At 38.7% G+C, this 15,357-nt stretch overlaps 1 protein-coding gene across 2 annotated transcripts; it reads right to left on the reverse strand.

Moving 5' to 3' along the window:
• Positions 1-2: 2 nt before the first annotated feature.
• ap5z1 (adaptor related protein complex 5 subunit zeta 1) lies at positions 3-14,720 on the reverse strand. 2 transcript variants are annotated; one of them, XM_088333298.1, is made up of 17 exons: positions 14,581-14,720; positions 14,271-14,408; positions 13,368-13,548; positions 13,003-13,153; positions 12,781-12,893; positions 12,531-12,702; positions 9,933-10,073; positions 9,783-9,820; positions 8,399-8,561; positions 7,384-7,562; positions 7,164-7,306; positions 6,971-7,083; positions 6,115-6,242; positions 4,143-4,240; positions 3,926-4,058; positions 1,944-2,158; positions 3-1,864 (listed from the first exon to the last, which is right to left on the reverse strand). In XM_088333298.1, exons 1-17 carry the CDS (start codon positions 14,619-14,621, stop codon positions 1,522-1,524), a joined length of 2,490 nt encoding a protein of 829 aa, XP_088189424.1. In that variant the 5' UTR covers positions 14,622-14,720; the 3' UTR covers positions 3-1,521. The 2 variants fall into 2 exon arrangements, with proteins under 2 accessions (XP_088189424.1, XP_088189428.1); XM_088333302.1 differs by lacking the exon at positions 14,581-14,720 and having other exon boundaries at positions 13,368-13,490.
• Between the last annotated feature and the right edge of the window lie 637 nt (positions 14,721-15,357).

A 15,357-nucleotide genomic window follows, 5' to 3' on the forward strand; every position in this document is an offset into this window, starting at 1 on the left:
GATCCTGTTATCATTAAATTTTTTGATTTATTAAAATTAAATCAGTTTCTCTACCCAATTTTTCAGTAGTATGTCTCAATAGTCCATAATAGCATTTGTTTTTCCCACTTGGGAGCTAAAACGTGCCTACTCTGTGATCCTTCATCATATCATCACTTAAAAAATCATATTGAGATTAGGGAATATGGTCTGAGTAACGAAATTAATTCATTTTTAATTTAAGTTGGTAGTCAAGTCATGTTTATATGTATAGCCCTTAATCACAAGGATTCTCAAAGGGCTGTGCATACTACGGACTACAATTACAACGTCCCCTGATCTAAAAGCTACATGAGGGCCAGGAAAAACTCAGCAGGAGGAAAATGAAGAAACCTTGAGACTTCAACATACCCACGTTGAGAATTAAAACAGTTGATGCATCTGATTTTAATGGTGGGTTATTTGTTTTACTGAGTTTAACAAATTTAAATATTCTATTTTATTTAATTAACAAGAGTATACATCTTCCCCACAGGACAAAATACAGTATCTGAATCTTTTGCATCATATTTACAAAATGCACCAATCATACAAGATTTACAGTGTTGTCAGTAGTATCTAAATTATTTGCTAATATATTTGTTTATATATAGGTTAGAAAGCAGCCATCTTCCCATTTTCTATCAAATCAATCGCTCATCTCTTTACTGAAGCACATCAGTGATTGGCTGTTCCCTGAAAACTTCTGATGTCAATTCATATAACTTATTTTAAAAAGTGCATAATTCAGTAACATCAGCAATTAGTTTGAATTTAAATGTTTCATTTAGCATATTTAAGTTTTTAAATTTGAATCTCTGCTGTATACTTTTTGTAAGGAGTTGACATGTTCTGTCCTTACTCCCAAAGCCTCAGTGTAAAGTTCTTTAAAATGTCCAGAAGAATAAATGAATTGATAAAAATGTAAACTGCAGGCCATGCATTTCAGCAGAGATAAGCTTTTAAACCCAAGCCCATCAGGCCTAAAATGTCAATCATTACATTCAGGCCAGGCTTCTCGTTCGCTATTTCTTTTTAAAAAATTATCCACCCGTCATTATTCTTCTTTGTCTCTCTGTCTCTCTCGCTTTTAAGATGCCACGCGTCTTACGAAGGTTCTGTTGCTTTGGTTTATGGTCAATTTTCAACCCGGCAAAATGACGGACACCACTAAAATTTTCCCGTCAACTCTTAAAAAGAATCAGTCAATGATGAAAAATTGTCAATAATGTAACAAAAGGTAGAAAAGATGTTTATACATTCTTGTTTGAATTAAATTTTGTTAAAAAAGACAGGCTTTACAGGCAGCTTGTCTGCGCAGCGCCCCCTGCGGTTGGGGTCCTTCTCACAAATAAAATATGAAATTTCGGCTTTGATTTGGGCTCGAACCTGAAACCTGAACATCCAACTAAATAAGTGTGGAAATGTGACTTCATCAAACCGCGTCTGGTGGACCCATCCAAAAGAGCCAAGTCACTATCAATAAGGAATGGTTGCCACCGCTCAGTCAATTGTCGAGATGGACACTGATGTTTGAGGCGTTGATGTGCCGGTGTATGGTGAGGGCGAAGCGGGCGTGTGTTGCGCATGTGATGCCTGCGCCTTTGTGAGTCTGGTGAGCGCTCGCAGTTGGTTTGGCATGGCCACGTTGGTGTCCTGATGCCACTGGGGTGTGGTGACGTGTGCTGGTGGGTTGAGGACATTCTGAGCAACGCCAGGCATCTTTAGTAGAGCGCACAAATCCTCCCCAAGAGTTACTATAGAAACAAGGTCCTCGTCATCATTGCACCAGGAAACTGACCCTGCCCTGGATGCGTTTTTCAGCTTGGAAAGGAACAGCGACACCCTATAGGGGCATCACAAATATTAAAAGCGGATGTCGAAATTACGACCGAAGAAAACTGTAGAAAACTCCGGAACCGTACCTGGGTATCAGATCATGTGACCGTGACGCCAGCTTAGCGAGGGCGCTCATTAGAGAGGTGATGACGCGAGGGGCTGGGCAGCCGGCTCCACGGGGCGGGGCAGATGAAGTGATTTCAAACAGTACTGCTTCCAAAGTCTCAAAACAGGAAGTGATGTGCCTCACCGAGCAGCGAGAGTCGTATGAAACAGAAAGGTACTCCCCGAGCAAGAAAACCTGAGGACAGACGTATTTGAAAATGTGACATTAATATTTATTAATGTTAAGAAGCTAAAATTAAGAAGATTTGGTGACTTTTTAATTGAAAATTTAACTATTAATTAATCAAAAAAATATTTAGCAAATAACAAGAAGAACGTCTGCCATTGCGGGCCGTGGTTTGTTGAAACGTGTGCATGAGAAACAATTGCATCAATCAAAGTGTTGATTCCGATAAAAGATTGTATTCGGTTGCTTGGAGTGGTCGGTAGTCCGGAGCTGCAGTACCCAATTTGGCCAGCAGGAGGTAGTAGAGACCACACGAAAGTGATGTTCATTGATTTTGTTAGCATTTATTGGGGATGCCGTGACACAAAACCTAGCTAAAGACACTCATGGAGACCTAAAGTACAAGTGTTTACAAAAATCAGTTTAGCGGTTTCAGTGCCTATAAGTCACATGCTTGCACACACCCACAACCAAAACTCCGGATTTATGCAGTATTTTAGATATAGATTAAACAATTATCGGTAACTATCTGCTAATTGCGTTGCATCAAATAATAAATTAGCAGACAGGTACAGTTAATAGATTATTTGTTGCACCTCATGGTAAATTCAAATAAAAGACAACAATAAAACTTTTTGGGGGGAATGAATTAATTTCATTGGTGACAAATTTAAATATATGTGTGTTTGGTAATGATTTGCTAAAAGGATGCAAACAAATTCACATGATCCTGACTGAAACCATGAATAATTAATTGAAATAAATAAACTTCACTACAGTTAAAGGGACGTTGTGAATGATCTAGCAACGTCTAGTTGTGAAAAACAAATAACTTCCTAAAAATAAAAACAAAAACATATTTATTTTATCCATCCATTATGTTCCCTGCTTATCCTCAGTAGGTTTATGGCGGTGCTGGTACATGTCGAAGTGTCCTTGGGTAAGACACTGAACCCATAACACCCCCAATAAGCAGGTTAGCGCCTTACATGGCTTCAAGGCCTCTGTTGGGAAATGTGGAGCACATTGTAAAGCGCTTTGGGAAGCCATTGACTTGAAAAGCGCTATATAAATGCAGATCATTTCATTTCATTTGCTGGAGCCCATCCCAGCTATCTCTGGGCAGTGGGCAGGGGATACCCTGAACTGGTTGCCACCCGGTCACGGGCACATGGAGACGGACAACTCACTCGCTCATTCACACATAGGGACAATTTGGACTGGCCAATTAACCTGACATGCATGTTTTTGGAATGTGGGAGGAAATCGGAGTACGTGGAGGAAACCCACACAAGCAGAGGGAGAACATGCAAACTCCACATGGGAAGGTTTGATCCCATGACCTCAGAACTGTGCCGCACACACGCTAACCACTGCCCTGCCGTGCTGCTTACTATTGATTTTAATAATAAGCAAAATTACATTAGCAATCATATTAACATGCATTATTTAAATAATTGTAGGTTGATAAATGTGCATTTATTTTACCTAACATGAGTATCACTTAAAGGAGCTGACAATATTGTCAGTCATCTTGCTGCTACGGGTCCCCAAAAAACCCTAAACGGTCCGGCCAAAGAATGAGAAGTAAAATGGCATGTTTCGCTCATTTTGATTTTCCGGAGTTGGTGTTCTTCCTTGTCCTTTTTCGTTTTTGGTTGCACTACACCACAAAGACACTTCTAGAGGTCCAATAATATACACTGTCCTTTTAAAGCTATGCAGTGAACGTGGGGATTTAGAATTCCAAACTCTTTTTATTCATGTCATTCTTACCACATGTGTGAATATTTCTTGTTTGTTGAAAACATTAGACGTTTCTCCAGCGAACTCCAGTAGCTCGTGGGATTGGTCAATGACCAAAGAAGGGTGGAGTTTGCACAGTTTAATCAGTTGATCGCTGAAGACTCTGCAGAGACAAGTGAGTTTGAGTAAAAGTAATGATTCTCAGTGACAAACAGACGCTGATCACTGTTTTTGAGGTGTGCCCGACCTGTGAATCTCTGTGATGTATATCGGAATGTTGATGAGGAGGCTGCTTCTGTCCAGCAGCACCAAAAGCACCTGGCCTAAAAGCGTCCTGTCGGCCAACTGAATGAAGAAACATTTAGGCTAAGCTTCTTACTCCATAAGGTGACATGATACTAAAATATTATTGAGTGAGGATAACATTTTAAAAGAAGACATATAACATTACTATACCCTAGAACAGGAGTGTCCATATTACCGGCCAGAGTCCTTTTGCATCCTACCAACCACTTTTGTAGCCCACAGCAGGTAATAAAAGTAGGATTTGTTCTTAAAAATGTCCAATACATTGTAGAGCATTTTAAACTCATTGACTACCAGCACAGTAAAATTAGGTTCATTGAAGTCGATAGCTGTCAATTGGAGCCACTTATATCAATAATATTTGCTAGACTATACCCAAGTGGTCCACTTTAGTTGCCCAATAAAGGACTAAACTTCCTTTCAACTGATCCTTGGACTCATAAATTAACACAAAGTAGCAGGTTACATTTGCCACCTAGTGCGAATGACCATGCATTACTGAGGTAAGGAAATACCAGCTCAGTAGCCTAGATGGTAAGGCGCCCGCTTTGAGACTGGGAGGTCGGTGGTTCGCGCCCCGGCCGAGTCATTCCTAAGACTTAAAAAGTGGTCGGCGGCGCCCTCTGTTGGCTGCGGCTGCATCGGCTCGCTACAACGGGTCAGGTGCAATCGACATTTCGTTCTGTGTACATTGTTACACAGAATACAAGGAAATTATTATTATTATTATTATTACTTCACAAACATAGGATTGCAGTAGCTAGAACACCTTTGATGGTAGTAAGCATAATATCAAAGATGCAAATGAACGATTTACAAATTTTAAAGCAATGTCTACAGTATGTGTAAAACTGATTGTTTTGGAGAATTCTGATTTTGTTTTATTTAAAAGGTATATTATAAGGGGTTTGACGCAGCTCATCAGTAAGTATCAAGCCTCTTTCTTTGAAGTTTTCTTGGAAATAAGTACTTTCAAGAAACTTGGCTATCTTCAACTGTTGTTTACTAAACAGTGGTAAAAGATAGCAACAAATCATTTCCTAATTAAGGTTAATGCTTTCTTTTGATATGTTCTATGACAATATAGGTACAGAACTATGTTTTCTGCAGGCATTCAAAAATGGGTCAGAACAGCAAAAAAGGGCTTGCACCCATTCCCATTAGAGAGAAAAATTTGGCAATTAATGAGCAATTTTAAGGTAAAATGAATAAAACTCAGAGTGACCCGTATATCCTATATATTTTCTATGCGGTTCTTAGAGGGGAATGGTTGGAAACCTATGCCATTGAGCGTTGGACCCAAACCTGCATTCTAAGAGTACAGTGAGTCAACCTCGATATATTGTTTGATCCAATTACCTGTTCTACAAACTATTCCTGTGGTGACCAATGATTTATTAATCACATGATCTCCCACTTTACGACAGAATGTGAACAGAGGCCGTCCATTCAACTGTCTAATGGCTGTACTAAAAATAGCAAATTTTCAAAGTCTGTGATTAGAGTATATCTATCAACTTCTGATTTCACATTGTTGTCAATATGTGTGAAAATTTGGTCAATATCATCATTCAGGTTTAATCAGATGGTGGGAAATAATGAAATGATCTGCATTTAAATAGCGCTTTTCAAGTCAAGACTTCCCAAAGCGCTTTACAGAGTGCTTCACATTTCCCAATAGCGGCCGTGCAGCCATGTAAGGCGGTAACCTGCTTATTGGGAGCATTAAAGGTTCAGTGTCTTACCCAAGGACACTTCGACATGTAACACAGAGGAGCCGGGATTCGAACTGCGATCTCTTGATCCCAAGACGAGCGCTCTACCTCCTGAGCCACTGCTGCCCCCAATATTTTTATAATTTTAAAATGTGGCTTTGGCCAAGAAAAAAAAATAATGTACATAGTAATACTTACAGTCATGACTGTGTTGAAAAAAATGTGAAGCAAAATCGGAATGGTCTGGGCACACTGAACTACTCTGGGCCAATCACTAGTCTCAGATAACAGCTCTAAGAGCGTGCTTAGGCGATCAATTGTGTCACCTGTGGAAAAGAAAAACACCATCGCAAGTGTGTTAGCAAACAGACGGTGTAGCCTCAAGTGTATATCCCAAAGTCATCTCCATTCATATTATTTAGAGCAGGGGTCGGCAACCTATGACACACGTGCCAGCAGTGGCACACGAGGGTTTAACCAGTGGCACACGAGCGTACGGCAAAATAATACAAATAATCATGTTTTTTTTTTTTAAAGCGCATTTTTACCTTAAATTTAAACATTTTCAGTTGCGCACCGTGTTTGCGGTAGCACCCCTTCTTCTCTGCTTTGTGAGAGCGTGTCTGCGCCGCGCCTCGTTGAGGAGGAAAGATCCGTGTTTTAGCGCGGCCACAGAAACACCGGTGCGCAATAAATGAATGAATCATGACGGCTCCTCCAGCAAAAAAAATCTCGTTCTTTTCTGGTTAATTCTTTTGGTAAAAAGTTGAAGTCATGGATGGCTACAGGCCTTTCCACATGTTGCTCACATCCATTTTTTAGTTTATTGATGAACAAAAATAGTGGAAGATAAATTGGTCAGTTATACGATTTCAGTGTGTATCCATGTTGTATATTGGGACTGGTGTTAAATTACAGCAATGTTGGATATAGCAAAATTTTGTGCGAGTCATTGATCTTGGTATGGCACACTGATTTCCAAGAAAATTTAAAAGAGGCACTCCACACCGAAAAGGTTGCTGACCCCTGACTTAGAGTCTAAACATTGTGTGACCTGTGCCTGCCTTGCTTCTCAGCAAAAAGAGGAACAGTCCTCGGTAAGACGGATTTCGAAAGGCATCCATTGAGGCAAGGCGAGGTGAATCAGAAATGGGAAGACACATTGATCTGCAACATAAGTGGACAAATACAATGTTAAACACTACATTTATTCGAATTAATTTTTAAAATTTTATTAAAAAGTACACCTTAATTGCAAGACCAAAGTAGCAGAAAGGCAGGGGAGATCCAACAAAGTGTGCAGCAGCTCCAGTGCAGTGCCAGCTGTAACCATGGAGGGTAGCAAATCCACAAAGTCATCAATCACTGCTGGGCTATCCCACGCTAAGAACTGAAATGTGCAAAGACACAGCAAATGCTTGAAATTGAGTTAGTACAGCATGCTTTCTTCTCATTTATTTTTTTTACCTTGAGGAGGTTTGGGAAGGAGCATGTGTACTGTGGAACTCGAAGTTGGACAGTTTCAAGATTGAGTCGCAAAAAGCGCAGGAGCTCGTGTGCCAGGAACGGGTCATTGAAAAGCTCAGCAGGATACCGATCAAGGACTACGTTCCATACGCAGTCACATTCTACAGCAGCTATCTCGCCTATATTTAAAAAAAGAATGAAACGTTCTTCAGGCTTTCACGTGCATTGCACTTCATCGACATTAAAAATTTGAAATTCAGTATCTTGCCCAAAGACCCTTCAACACACATCTATTATGTTAGGAAAGCATCACCCAGAGAAGGGAAGAAAGTGGTGGTCTTTAAAAGTTAATTTTACTGAAAAACTTTTGAATGCAGATAGACATTACACAATAGGTCTTTAAAGCATAAATGGAGAATTGGTGAGTGTCGTCAATTTATAATGTCAACAACATAAGAGAACGCTTCAATGCTGGTTCTAAATGTAGTGGTCCATGGGATAAGTACACGTTGCCATTCAGTTTAGTTTGAAAAACTGAAAAAACATTTTTTTTTTAAAAAAGATTGGCGCTAGAAATTTGCATTCAAACTTTTGAAAAAAGGACAAATTGATAAATTATTGTATTTGTAGCTAATTAAGACCATAGATTGTTATTGAATATAGATGTAATTGACTGTTAATGAGCCAATGTTACAAAAGTGTGACATGTAGACAAAGAAATAACAATTTGTCAGAATTTTTGACTTCCTTCTTTTAATCACTTCACTGATGGCAATTTTTTCTTTACGACATGCCACATTGAGTTTTAATCATCAGCTAATCGACATATTGCAATATAGGTTATTTTGGTACTCTTGACTTTTGCTATGGAAATGTAAAAGGATATAAATAATCTATAAAAAATCTGAAGGTACTGAATCAATCAGGTAAACTAACAGATGAAAAACTCATTGGAATAAGTACACTTTAAAGCTCACAACTGCCTATTTGAGAATAACATTGTATTTATACGTGCCATGGTTGAGATAGAACTGTGCAACGGGCAGGAGGACTCTGGCAAATGACAAGTCTGAGCTGAGACGACCAAAAAGCGCTTTGATGCAAGGGAACACCCGGTAGACAAAGGACACGTCCTCAACACACACAGAGTCCAAGATAAGCACAGCCTCCGCCAGACACTGCGGAGTAAAAAAAAAATCATCTTACAACATAGACACTAATCTACTGTTATTTTTCTCGTCATAGTTTTAGAATAAGACTATATTCTCCCTTTGCTGCTGAAGTCCTTTTAAATTATGATAGACTTTTAAGAGCTAAGCACACTAGAAATTCAAAATTGTTATAATACAGCTGTACCTCTTTATATGAGCACCTCTTAAAACAAGAAATTTGGTATACGAGTTTTTATTTAACTAAAAAAAAAAAACTCGCTTTATGAGAGAAAATCCATTTCATGAGCAGTCCAAGAGGATACTACTGGAGACAGTTCAACGCTTGTGACAGCCAAGCATCAGCACATTAAGTTTATGAATGTAAACTGCTACAGACAAAAAAATAAAAAAATGTTTTGTAAAAATGTTTGTGTGTAGCTTCAATCTAAGATACAGTAACTTTAATTTTAAGTGTATGTCTCTTGCTCTTATACCCGTCTACCACTGCCAATTGCTTAATAATTGAAAATCCTCATTATTAAGTGATAATAAACTCCATAAACACAACGCGACACCTACTTACTTAAATCAAGACGGACTAAGTAGAATCCTGCAACAATATTAGCAACATACGATGACAATGCCATCTAATACCTGTGACAGAGATGATCTGGATTAGAATTGAATGGTCAAGACAAAATCAGTCTTTTTCTTTTCTTTACTTTTTTTATCCGGGTGTAAAAATTGTAGTACGGCATACACAATGTGAAACGTAAAAAAAGGTATCAAATACAAGGAAAACGTACAAGTTGACAGGTATCCAATCTCCGTCACTAATCCTTGCAAACGCCACAGCACTACACTACCCCCGCCCTTCCTCCAGACCAAATGTCGACCTTTGTGTGGTGTGACTGCCTCCACAGTAAGTGCACATATTAAAGTCCCATTTTATATCGTTAATATAATGTAATTTGTTATTACTGTATTTTTATGTTTAATTAACATGTTTATCATTTTTATTAAAAATGTGTTTTTGATCAGAAGGAGGTGTTTTATAGCTATTTATCATTCACTTTGATGCTTTCAGGAGGTTGGTAACGGGCTAATTTGTTTTTAATTATTTCATATAAGGAACATTTGGTCGTTACACGAGCAATTCGAGCTATGAGCACAATCCTGGAAGGAATTAAGCTTGTTCAAATAGGTACTACTGTACTCAGCTGGTTGGGAAAAGGAAAGTGTCCTTACAGCCTTCTGCAGGTCTATGTCTGCCCTCTTCTGTGCCTCTGAAAAGAAGACAAAATAAAACCGATTGCGTCCCACCGCAGGGCAAGAGGGACAACCACTATACCCTTTGGGTTTATAGTAGAGTAAGTGCTGAGGGTGAAGCACACATACTGCGATCACTCTGCTCAATCAGGCGTTGGCAGTACTGGAAGGCCTTCTCTCTAAGGCGATCCTTGGGAGGGTGCAGGCGGCTAGAGGACGACGTGACGGAAACCATGGAAACCACCGACCCGTCAATCTCCGACTTTTCATCTATAACATGGGCAAGTTGAGGTGATTAATTATGTCCGCACACTATTGCTGTGCTGCTGAACAAAGAGTCATCTCCAGACATTAAAATGTAGACGCTGCCCGACCTACAAACGAGTTGGGTTCCAGACAATCGTAAGTTTCTTCAGTGTTATATTTCTTATCTTTTTATAAGTATGTTTAAGGCTTATAAAAGTAACCTGTATTGTTTTGTACTAAAAAAAATAAACATTTAATAAAATAATATGCTCTATAAAGAGAAATAAAGTTGAGTTCAACTTAATTTTGGAAGATGCGCTTCAAGAGGTCCTACTCCATGGTAAAAAGTGGCCGAAAAAAAGCGTTCCGACCATATTTTATATTTTTATTACACTTTTGTTTCAAAAGAAATGGCTCGCCTCTTCGTTACACTTTACACCAACCATATTGAATGGATGCACGAGATCTTAAACAATAAAAACGTCAAAGTTCTTAGAGGGCTAGCTATACAGTACACGTTATTTACACGAACCAGGAAGTAGAACCCGGATTTCATCTTCGGTGTGGATGCTGGGTTTCCTCTACTAGGAAAAAGGTGCACACAATATAAATGTCCTGATATTTTTCGTCATCCCGTAAAAATTGATCGTATCTGCCGGAATCCGTTAGTTGAATGTACGCAAGTCGGGAGGCGCCTGTACATCAACAAATTAGATCATTTAAATTTTGATTGTTTGTTGACAGACAATATTATAAATGATGAACATGACTACACACGTAGTAAATTATTTAACATGTATTTATGATTGATTCCTTAAAGTTCATTTTTCATTAACCCCTTACATTCCGATAGGGGGCCATCAGACTGTTGAGAAGCAAAGTGGTGTCTGTACAACGTCACTAGTCACTAAAACATGTCATGCCGCATTGGAAAGTTGAAACTCTTGGGATTGAAGATATGAGGCCCATTTCAAAATATAATCATCACGGTCAGTTTGAAAACTATAAAGCCGGTATAGCTCACAAATAAACATGCTCTTTTAGTCAGCTGATTCTCCGCATGATCTGGTTACATTCACAGCAGTCTGGTGAATCTAGCCGTGTAAAATATTTACTCCAAAACACACGATAATGCCGAAGGATTAAAAAAAAAAATCCCGCATAAAAGCCTTCCTACATCGCTTGACGATCCTTGTTGTAGTCTGTTTATTTAGCCTCATAATTACCTTTACAAAGTAAACAGACTGGTAATATGATTTCCAATGTGGCCGTTAGCCTCTGACCTTTTGATTGGCACCACTCTTGACCAATTACAAGCTTTTTTTCACGGTCCCTAGCCTGCAATAGCCTGTAAGGGCCTGTATTGAAAAAAAAAATGGACATGACCTACTTTGGTTTTAAAAAGCTTTGGTCAGTATTGACCGAATTAGATGTTGATTGACCTATTGGTTAGCCAATAAAATTCCCAACATAAATATATGCATATTTACGATGTTTATTCAAATCAGAGCCGAAAATAAACGTGCGTAATGCAACTCAGGGTTGATTTTTAATGCGCAATTATCACACACAAGTGTGCACAATCAGTGATTAACTTCTGGATAGACAAGTCAAACAATTTAAATCTCTTCCACAATGTCTAAAAAATGGCCCAAGTAAAATGCATGGTTGCAGAGGTTTTAAAGCTGTAAACTGGTTGTGTCCAAATGGCCACTTTTGAAAACACCTGGACATACCCTTATAAAAATGTGTAAAATACAATGTTTAGTTTTTTCAGACTTATCTATATTCTCCAAATGGTTCAATAACTGCATTTAATTAACTTTCAGTACGTTTAGAACTGGGATTTTAGGCGAATTTTACAGAATTGTTAAGGGGTTAAAAGCAAAACTGAGACAGTATGAAACACAAGTATTCATAATGAGTTAATACAGAAAATAAGGGAGTTAATTTACAGAAAACAGCCCAAAGCAAAATGGTTTATGAGTATATAATCGATCTTGCTTCTTATAAGCACATGCGTAGAGTATCTGGTGGTCAAATTCAACTCTTACCATTAGAAAACGAGTGAGAAAGGGACAGACTTAGCTGTAACCTGTTAGCTGAAGATGATAAAAACACAGAACAGGTCATTTGAAATGAAATGATTAGAGGGTTTAAATCTTTATACTACTATCATCTGGTAGTTTTATTGGGATTATACGGGAGAACCTTGACTTGAAGTGTCATTAGGGGCTAATTTAAAATACATCATTGATACAGTTCACAGTTTTGTGTATATCAGAAACCAAGCAAAAAGTAACAAAAACCATTCATGTATTCAAAAGCATCTCCTTTTTTTTTATCTTAAGGTAAACTATGATCTGAGAGAAGAAAGCACATTTTCTTCTTCTCCAACCATTCTACCCAGTAGAGAATTTAGGTACTGTGGGCAATATATATCAAAACAGCCCGAAATAAAAAGTTGAATGGATTTCATACCAGTGTCTGTCATTGTGCCAACAGGCACAGAGTGGAAAGTGAGGAGCCAATGTCGTAGCAATGAAAATGAATAAACGTTCATCCACTGGTCTTCAGTAAATACTTGTCCTACACATAGCACGGTGAAGAAATCTCCTGATACTGTCCCATCCAGCTCTGCAATTGGCAGCGGCTAACGGAAAAGATAACAAAAGATATATTGGCAGAGTACAAAAGGGTGACACCAGTCATTGCTAAATTAAGTGCATACCTGACGCGACCTAGACCCGGTGAAGAATCCTCCTGAGGAAGAACCGCCTCCTTGTGTGGTGCTCGCATAGCACAGCCAATCAACTAACTTTTTACTCAGTAGGTTGACATTATCTAAAATTGACGAATGCATACAGAAAGCACGACTCACACAGCTAGAAAAAAATGAATTCCGATGCATCAAGACCATGCCTGCGCTAAAAACAAATAGTTTTCTTATTACCTCCGCTGAGGCTTTTAGGGCTGTATGTGAGGATGGTGTTGATTATTGGCAATGTGTGTGCAAGCAATTGTGTCGGCGCTTCTGAAGGCCGGTTCTCCAAACTCCGGAGGAGCTGAGTGCAGAGAGCTGAGAGATCATCTTGGGATCCAGCCTATTTGGTGCAAAGGTTATCAGAAAGTGTATCTGGGATATTTTCTATCTTGTAGCAGAAAAACACAGCATTGAAAGTAAATTTCCACTAGAATGAATAAGAATGGTTTATTTGTTAAGTAATATAATTTTACTCTTCTAGTTGATACAACTACTGGGTGATGCAGTACATAACTGAATCATTGAGTCACATCCAGGAAATTAAGACACTACACCTGAGACAACAGCAAGGCAGCTGTGTGACTGTTCAGCTGAGTGTTGCTTAGTTGGCCGTCGTTTTCCGTCCGATAGGCGAGGGGCAGTGTCTCTCCGAGCACAGCTAAACTCAGTATTTGCATCTGTTCCACAGGGGAAGATAGAAGAGCAAGGAGCCGATTTTGAAGCTCGGGAGGCAATCTTGGGATTAGAAAAAAATGTTATAATTAGATAATGCATAAACTAGGGCTGGTTTGTGAACTTGGGTGGTAGCATATCCAGCGTTTTGAGTAGAAAGAAACAAATAGAATGGGTGCTGGACTGCTGGTATCTATGTACAAGTTAATTTTTGTTTTTTGAAACATTCACTTGTGTACATATTCAAAATCGCTTCTTAAAAAGTGGTTTTCTGAGGTTCATCTGATAATGCAAGGCTCAGTAATAGTTTCATAAATGAAGGACTCGGGCTTCGATCTCTAAGTGCCATTCTGACCATGTCAAAGTATCCTTGAGCAATAAAGTTAGTCTTGAGTTGTCCTCTGCTGTGCTATCAGAAGGTTAATGAGTGGTCAAATGCCAAGCGCTCTAAGCCCTTTGGTGGAAAAGTGCTCTATAAAATGCCACTAACCATCCCATCTTGTAGTGCATTCAAATGTAAATCAGCAAAAAAATGTAACCATCTAATCAGATGAACACACAGTAGAGTTTGAAGTACTTCTATAGGTTCTAAAAACCTATATTAGTAATTTGGTAAATTTGTAAGCAGTTGGATGTTTTATTTATTGAATGAAAAGCAATTTCATCAAAACCGTGAACAGGTGAAGCGCTTGTTTGATGCTGGTTTCCTAATTCTTGCGAAGTAAAAAAAAATGCAAACAAAAATAAGTGTACAAACGAGAGTGGTTAGGAGTCGATGCACTTACGTTCTTGGGTATTTAGTGGCAGAGAGAATGAGACGTAGTCTTTCCAAGGAGTCAATCGTCTCGTGACCATGTTCTTTTGCGTGGAGCAACTTGATTAACCTACTGTAAAACTGCTGCAACTCAGACTCCTTGATTTCCCTGTGGAATTAAATCCCTTACCATTAACATAATTTGCGACATTTCGTGATTTTTAATATAGGAAATACATTAAACAAAGGATGATAGCGAACAAACACTGCGGAATTTAAAAAAAAAATCTCCCAAAATATATCAATAAAACACGTTCAGAATAATTATTGCTGAGGCTTACCTTGCTTGTTTGATTAAACTTTCGGAACCGTGAGAGTACATGTTGATTAGGAAGACGTTTGTCAGCTTCTGGTTTACGCTATCGCATGATGCGGAACATAAACAGTACAGCTCAACCCACGTCTCGACTGAAACGTTGGCCAAAGGAGTCCTTGGTTCCGGCCTCTAAAGTCTTTCTTTACCACAACAATATCTCTTTCTGCATACATTAATAGTAATTATAACGATAATAAAAATTATTTATATCATCGACATGATTGTCCTTTCCTCTTCCGTTTCTTTATCACCCTAATAGAATCAAAATGTAAAGTAAGTAACATATAAATGGGGAATTATGAATGAATGAATGAATAAATGAATGGATGCATCATGTCTTATCTTAAAGGTTCCATGCATGAACACAGACAACAAAAGTAACATACATTACAATATCAAATTCAATTTTCCAACATCGGGTGTATTTATTTTCAAATGTCTATTATGTACTTATTATTGGCTGAATCAAACATAAAATAAATAGTCCCACGTCTTATCCCATTACAATTTGTAGCGCATACATCTGTTTTCATTGCCGTTCATCATCACTAAGGTCGTGGGGGTGCTGGAGCTCATCTCAAGCATCTTCGGGTAGTCGGCAGGGGACACCCTGAACTGGTTGCCAGCCAGTTGCTGGGCACTCTGAGACAGACAACTCACACCTTGGGACAATTTTGACCGTCCAATTAACCTGACATGCATATTTTTTGGAATGTGGGAGGAAACCCTCACAGGCACAGGA

Source organism: Urocampus carinirostris, chromosome 1, assembly GCF_059441175.1.
Source record: "Urocampus carinirostris isolate Australia breed hairy pipefish chromosome 1, RoL_Ucar_1.0, whole genome shotgun sequence".
Taxonomy (NCBI): Eukaryota; Metazoa; Chordata; class Actinopteri; order Syngnathiformes; family Syngnathidae; genus Urocampus; species Urocampus carinirostris.